This window comes from Sporisorium graminicola, chromosome SGRAM_6 (assembly GCF_005498985.1).
Source record: "Sporisorium graminicola strain CBS 10092 chromosome SGRAM_6, whole genome shotgun sequence".
Taxonomy (NCBI): Eukaryota; Fungi; Basidiomycota; class Ustilaginomycetes; order Ustilaginales; family Ustilaginaceae; genus Sporisorium; species Sporisorium graminicola.
In genome coordinates, this window is record NC_043736.1 from 911,995 (window position 1) to 919,835 (window position 7,841).

The window sequence follows — 7,841 nt, forward strand, 5'->3', positions numbered from 1 at the left end:
ATGGCCGACGCCGACAGGAGGACCTTTAACTCCAGCTTTCAGGGCCTCGTCTCCACCTGCGTCATCTTTGCTGTCGTTGGTGGAATCTCGGCCATCACCTACGAATCCCTTCGCCAGCTACGACGTCTTCCACGCACACGCTTCACCAAGTTCTGGCGCAAAGATGCTAGTCGAAGACATCCTCCAGGTGGTGTCCAGGACAATCCAGCACATGCTCGAGATAAAGATACCTGTGAAGACTGGGAGATGGGCCACTTCTACCTTTCACGCGTCTTTCACGCTTCCACACCCTCGCCCATGCTACCGCGATGGCCCTTCGCCTGGGTCAAACGCGCCATCTCCTTCACCGACGAGTGGTACGCTGATCACACGGGCATGGACACCGTCGTCTACGTCCGCTTCCTACGCGCCTGTCTCTGGTGGGTTCTGCTGCAGAGCTTGACAACAGCGCCCATCCTGCTGTCGATCCACATCAGCTTCAGTCGCGGTGTCAGCACCACCGACATGGCGCGCGCCTCGCTCTCCTTCCTCGTCAACACCCCCAAGCCTGGATGCACCAAAAAAAAAATAGCGGACTGTCCCACCGTTCCCAACGAAAGGGGTCGGTCGCTTCTCTGGATCCATCTCGTGTTCCTCTGGTATCTCAGCGTCACCTGGATCTTGGCGCTCTGGTGGATCGGTACAGGTTCGCTCAAGGTGCGCAAAGCTCAGATTCAAAAGACCAGAGAAAAGGCCATCAAGGCAAAAGCGGAAGCCCGCATAGCTACCGCTAACAATACAGCACATCCAACAACCACCAACAACGCCTCACCTCTGCATCGGGATCCTCACCAAAACTTGACCACAGCGCAAGGCATCTCATCTGACAATAGCGACGGGTGGCGTCAAAGGACCTTGATGGTCATGAATCTGCCCGGAACCATGCGCGACGAAGCCAGCATCCGCCGCTACTTCGAGGAGTTCCTGCGACCTGATGACGATGACACCTTGTCCGATGATGGTCACAGCATCGACACAGCTTTCCCTGCTCCCGGTGCCGTTCGCCACACTCGGGACACGGACGCTCGGCACACCTCGGGCTCCGATTCAAACCATAGACCCACTTTGGGAGAACAGAAGGCCACATCACCGGCTGTATTCTCTGCCCACAGCGACGGGCCCAATGGTCCTCAGCCCGACTTGCATCCCGACCGCCACTTGAAGAGCCCTATTCAGACCGTCGTGCTCGTACGCAAGATGAACGAGCTCGCTTCCATGCTCTCTCGTCGTCAAGAGGTGCTTACCCAACTCGAAGCTGCACACGTCAAGCTCGCTCAAGAGGTGCTCGTCACTGTGGGTCGCCGTACTCTCAAGATGCGCCGACAAGAACGCAAGAATACCGCGGACAGATCGTCGTACTACCACCACAATGGACAACCGCGATCCTCCTGGTCCGTCTTGAAACGATACACCGCTCGCCTCGGCCGTCCCTTCCGCTCGCGCAGGCACTCCAAGCATGTTGAAGCTGCCAGCGTCTCGCACTCGGGTTCGGTAACGCCATCGGAAGCTCTCGATCCCGACATTGAAAAGCTCGGTTCGGCTCAACACACGGCTAGCAAGGCATTGGAGGAAGAGCTCGCGAGGAGGCTCGCTCGGTTCTCGCCCACTAATCGCGGCTTGCACGCCAAGCAGACGCAAGCCATCGAGAATAACCAAGATGGCAGTGGCGATCATGAGATGAGCGAGACTGTTTGGGAGGCGCTCAACGAACTCCCGCGCGAGTTGCTCGACCCATTCCAGCCCGCCACCAGGCTGTCGGCACTCTTCCGCGGCCAGACGGTCCCCACCATCGATTATCTCCTCACCAAGCTCAATCTTCTCACCGCGCTCGTGACAGAGATGCGCTCGAGGCCGCCTGCCAGCTACGAGCCCACCTCGACTGCCTTTGTCACCTTCCGGGATCCTCGTCAAGCGCGCATGGTTTGGCGCGAGCTCAAGGACCAGATTGTCGTCAAGGTGCGCCTGGCACCCGAGGTCAAGGATCTCGACTGGGACCGTCTCATGAAGACGTCGTTCACCGTCGACGTTGTTCGTGGCCTTGGCGTCAGCATCGTCACCTGGGGCTTCACTATTTTTTGGGTCATCATCGTCAATGCCATCGTCCTTGGTATCTTCAGTGTCGACAAGCTCAAACAGATCCCCGGCCTCGAAAACTTTTTCAACGATAACCCCAAAGTGACCGGCTTCGTCACCATCACCTTGCCGCCTCTGCTCGTGTCGCTCGCCTCCATGTCGGTACCCGAGCTCATCTTCCAGGTCAGCAAGCGTGCTCAGGGCTTTGTCACTTTCAGCGCGCTCTACGACATGTGCCTTATCCGCTATTGGAAGTTTGTCATTTGCAACGTCGTCATCTTCTTCAGCGTGGGATCGACCGTCATCATCACCGTGCTTACCAAGGTCGGCAATACGGATGGCATTCTGCCCACCGTCGCCGGTGCTTTCCCCTCCGCCGCGCCCTTCTTTGTCTCGTACTTGATCCTTCAGTTGGCGCTGCAGTCGGGCTTCGAGCACATGGGCTTTATGGTTGCGCTGCTCCAGCACTGGGGTGCGAGGAAAACAGTGACACCTCGTTTGCGAGCCATCAAGACGCTCCCGCGCAACTTTAACAGGTACTACTGGCTGCCTCTGCACATCAACATCATGGCCATCGTCTTCATCTTTGCGCTGCTCAACCCGCTCGTTATCCCATTTGCGTTGGTCTACCTCGCCCTTGCCCTCGTCATCTTCAAGAAGAACTTCGCTTACCACTACTACCGACGATTCAACGAGATGGAGGGCGTTGTCTATTTTCTCCGGCTCTTGCGCTACAGTCTTGATGCGATTGTGGTGATGCAAGCCGTTCTACTCATATTCTTTTCGGTGCTACCGAAAAGGAGGCCAGTGTACATTGGCATGTCAGCTTTGCTCATTCCTCTTACCGTCATCACCAAGCTCATCGCCACGCGCCTATGGAAGTCGCAGTGCCGAGCTTTGGACGACGAAGAGGCAGAAGCGCTGTGCGGCATCGATTCTCGTCCCCTCTGGCAGAAGATGCAGAGAAGCGGTCTGGGACCCAGCACTGCCGACGAAGGAGGCGACAGCCGCACTCCGCTGGATGCACTTGCTGCAGGACGATACCCCTCCGTTGTGCCTCCACCGCCCACCAATTCGGCCTTCCAGCGCGTTTGGCAACGGCTTCACGACTCGTTCAACGCCAATGGTCTCGATGCACAGAGCTACCTCGCCACCGCGCACGCCAAGGGCAAAGCACCCTCCAATGCAGTCGGCCTCGGCGCGAAAGGTATAGCAAGGACGCCTCGATTCTTGATGAAAGAGACGGCCAAGCATGCGTTCCATTACCGTCATGCCGCAAAAACCTCGCTAGGCATGAACAATCTGGGAGAGTCGCCTCGCCCGAGTCGCGACCGCACTTCGGGAGAGGGTAAACGAATCATTTCCGGCCTGCCGCCAACGAGTCAGCTATACGTTCATTCTTTCCGAAACTCACACGAATCGCCTGTCGTCGAGGACCACCAGCACCAGCATCAGCACATGGATGGCGAGGTACCCAACGAACCCTCGACTGTTCTTCAGCGCCGCACGGCCATTCGCAAGCAGCACGTGGTACACCGCCGTCGTGGCAGCTCGAGGAGCGAGGACCGTCCATTCCTTTCGGCTTTCGATGCTGTCGCTGCTCATGCTCCGCTGCCGAGTGAAGACGACTACGACCTGAGCTTCGAGGACGGCGATGCGCCGTATCTGGAGCAAGACGAGGAGGGTCATCTACTGCGTCAGTCGAGTTGCCGTTCGAGATCGCGGGGCCGCCGTCAATTTGGAACGCTGCGCAAGAAGCCAAGCCAGCTGGCTACCGTCGCTGATGAGGAATCGCCGCAGAGCCCAGGCGGGTATGAGATGCGCGACGGGGCCGAGGGGAAGAGCAGCACTGATCCGCTGTACCAGCAGGTATCGGATCAGAGCAAGCACGCTGCCGTCAGCATCGACAAGGGATGGGCCAAGTCGAGTCAGCCATCGTTCTACAACGACTACGACGAGTCGCTCAAGGGTCGCGAGCTGGTGCGTCCTCATCCGCCCGTGCGCTGGGACGACACGCCGAATAACACTGCGCGCTACAACAATCCTTTCTACAACCAAGAGATGGACGACTTCCTTTGGCTGCCGCGCAATCCGTTGGCGCCGCTGGATCTGTTTGATACGATCGAGTGGTACGGACCGGCGATGGTCAGTTCGCAGGGTGGTGGGGGTATTGTGGGTGAATGGGACGAGGAGCAGGACGAAGATGAATATGACGAGGACGATGACGAAAAGCTCAGGCTGCATGGGGACGAAATTCCTCTTGGCGGCGAGGCGGCTACGTTTTCTCAACCCAGAGACTTCATCTTGAATGGCAACGAGGAGATCGTGCTGCCGGATCAGCTGGCTCGTCATCTCGAGGAGACACAGGCGGTCGAGGAAACCGTGGATCCGGCTGCCAGCATTCCGAAGAATATGATGGAGGACTACAAGCGGGCTCTGCGTCGTAGTGAGCAAGCCGATTGCTCGCCAACTTCGCCATCTGGCTTGTTGCGACGACGTGGCAGCAATCTTTCGTCGCCTTCGCGCCAGGGTCAGGGCTTTGCGGGAGGTCCTTCCCTGCTGAAGGTACCTTCGTATGGTTCGTGGCGCAGTGGTGAGGAGGATCAGGCGCTGGCAAGTCCTACGATGATGCGAGACTCTCGTCGACCGGGTACGGGCGATTCGGAGCCGCTGGCTAGTGTTGCTGAGGGTGGAGTCATGGTTCCTCGTCGTAGCTCTAGTCGTCGGATGCGCAGCAAGGATCAAGACGATGGTGAGGACACAGCCGGAGCTGCTGCGGATGCCACTGCTGCTGACGGAGATGAAACATTGGAAGTCTCGCCGACGAAGAAGCGAGATGGGGCATCGACGGCAGTGGAACGCAATGTGTCACGCAGGACGTACCGACGCGATGCTTCGGGCGCGCTGAGTCGCGCGAGCGGCTTCTCGGGCGGTACGACGCACAAGACGGTGACGTTGCAGGCGGCTTTGCGGGCGGAAGCGTTAGAAGAAGAGAGACGACTCACGCTGAAAGAGAGGCTGGCGGCGTCGAGGAGTCGCAAGAAGCGCAACGCGTCGGAGAACGCTTCTGCTCATCTCGATGGGTTGCAGGAGGCAGCGAACGCGGACGAGGAGGATGATGAAGAAGAAGAGGATGGTGGGACGATGCGCCGACGAGGAAACTTGAGCAGCATCATGAGTCGATACGAGGCACAACACCGACGACGCGAAGCAGCGCAGGCGAGCGAGTTTGGGCAGATGACGCCTCGGAGGGGGCGAGAGGTTTCGCAGGGTTCGCAGCTGGACGAGTTTTCGCCGACGAGCAAGCTCGACAGAAGTGGGAGTAGGAGATTTCGATCGGCTGCGCTCGGGGTGTTGACTTTCTCTCGGTCGCAAAAGGTGGCTGCGGCCGGAGCGAATACGGTGCCGATGCAAGAGCTGGGCGTTGGTCGTCCCCACACGACTGGTAGTGGTAGTGGTGGTGGGGTTGGAGTAAGTGCCAGTTCGAGTCAGGCGGGGAAGAAGAAGGAGGAGGAGGAGGGGGAAGAGGCAAAGGAGGCGAAGGAGGAGGCGGTGTTGCCTGCTGAAGCTAGCCGTACCTCTGGGCTGGTGGAGAACGTTGAGGAGCCAGCGTCTCTGCAGCAGCAGCAAGGGCAGCGGCAGTAGGCCGTGGCACGCAGTGAGAATGACGACAAGCTCATGCTCAGACACGATGACGAGTAGATAGAAGCTTTTGCTTTGCACGCACATGATACCCTTGTTCTTTCACGATTGAATTCAGATGTTATCCTTCACAGGCAGACGTGGTGCAGCTGTGTGGTGTGTGTTGGGAAGGAGTGAGCATGACTGTGAACGCGGATCGGGGATGGAGATGAATGATCGGGTGTACTGCAGGTCGGTCAATTCGCCAAGAGGTAGAATTCCGCGGAGGTGGACTGAGAATATCTGCGATTTGCAGTGGCGCGCGAACAGCCAAACATGGACAAAAGGAAGATTCCGCTGAGTGTGCAACATGCAGCCTGAAAAGTAAAGAGAGCTTGTCTCCAAGCTGACTCGGAGTCTGTCCTCCGCACGTTATTCCATGGTCAGAAAACTGGCAGGTTCATCTAAGAGACCGGAACTTGCGCAATAGATCGTTAGACCTATAAGTACTCCTATCATCTGCCAGTTAGCTCCACAAACAGCATCCTCAGACTCTCGCGACCAATAGCACAGACGTCATTACCCGACCCCCTCGGATCCAACGGCACACCATGGCTCAACAGAAACAACTCCAAGTTGCCATCGGCGGCGCATCTGGCGAGACGGGCATGTCTATCGTCAATGCTCTCCTCGACTCCCCAGACCGTTTCGATGTCATCGCCCTGGTGCGGCCCGAATCTGCGTCAAAGCCTGTCTACCAGGATATTGCCAGTCGCGGTGTTTCCATCAAGATTGTCGATTTCAAGGACATCGAGGCATTGACTGGCATCCTCGAGGGAGTTGACATCGTCATCTCGTGCCTTACTGTGGAGCAAATGGCTGAGGAGCATGCTCTTATCGACGCATCGCACGCCGCTGGCGTTGGCCGTTTCGTTCCCAGTTTCTTCGCCGTTGTCTGCCCGCCTCGAGGTGTTCTCGATTTACGCTCCATAAAGGAAGATTTCCTCGACCGGTGCAAGCGGCTCTACCTTCCCTACACAGCCATCGACATTGGCTGGTGGTTCCAGAGCTCGTTGCCGTTGGTTCCTTCCAAGAGGTTGGACACCCAAATCTCCCTCCCCGACACCATCCTTGGTCTTGATGGCAACGTGCCTACTGCCGTCACTGACGTGTCCGATATTGGCAAATACGTTGCCCGCATCATCGCCGATCCCCGAACGCTGAACAAGCTCGTATTCGCATACGGCGAAGTGACAACACAAAACAAGGTGTGGGCCAGCGTTGAAGAGGCAACTGGAGAGACGATTCCTAGGTCGTACCTTTCCAAGGAAGAAGCCGAAGCTACCATGGTCGAGCTGAAAGAGGTTGTCAGCAATAATCATGCCGACCTGCCGTCTCTCTACAAGCTCACGATGACCGCGTACAAGTACACGACGGTAATCCGCGGCGACAACACACCGGAGCGCGCCGCATACCTGGGCTACCTGAATGCCAAGCTCCTTTACCCCGATGTTCAGTGCAAGTCAATCAAAGCCTTTGTCAGCGAGATTGTCGAAGGCTCAAGGAGTGCGGTAGTCTACCAGGATCGCCCCGAGCATCCCATCACAAAGATGAGAGGCAAGGGAACTAAGCGCTAAACTTTCGCTGCCGAACTTGGGCTGCTACAGCATGCCACGATGTCTAGTGTCTAATCACGAACCCCGGCAGGCCGAGTGAGCACTATCCTGTAGGTCAAGAGTCAACAACCCAGAGGTCGTAGTAGGGAGGGTTTTGCTCGCTAGAATTTCGCTTTTCTAAACGTGTTCCCATCTACACGACATGAATTATGAAATCGTGTCAGCACGTCCGAGCTCCGGTTGCTGGTTCACATACTGCAGTACAATTCGTGTCAAGACCATCAAGCAATCGTGTGATTACTAGGAGGTAGGGTTAAGGTTAGGATGTTGCAATGCAGGAGATTACCGAGGATGTTAGCTGCAATGTGTCTTGCAACCCGCCAATGTTTTACCATCAATCAGACATGGCTTCATGGCAACGTGACACGAGGGCTTTACGACGACATGAAAGCACTGATAGCTCCGAGGAAATCTGCAATGAGCATATCGAGA

The 7,841-nt window shown here is 57.0% G+C and overlaps 2 protein-coding genes across 2 annotated transcripts; both read left to right on the top strand.

The window, feature by feature from the left end:
- On the top strand, positions 1-5,757 carry EX895_005446 (uncharacterized protein; the record flags this gene model as incomplete). The annotated part of the gene is made up of 1 exon (XM_029886038.1): positions 1-5,757. One exon carries the CDS (start codon positions 1-3, stop codon positions 5,755-5,757), a length of 5,757 nt encoding a protein of 1,918 aa, XP_029737890.1.
- Positions 5,758-6,344: 587 nt separating this feature from the next.
- Positions 6,345-7,370, top strand: EX895_005447 (uncharacterized protein; the record flags this gene model as incomplete). The annotated part of the gene is made up of 1 exon (XM_029886039.1): positions 6,345-7,370. One exon carries the CDS (start codon positions 6,345-6,347, stop codon positions 7,368-7,370), a length of 1,026 nt encoding a protein of 341 aa, XP_029737891.1.
- Between the last annotated feature and the right edge of the window lie 471 nt (positions 7,371-7,841).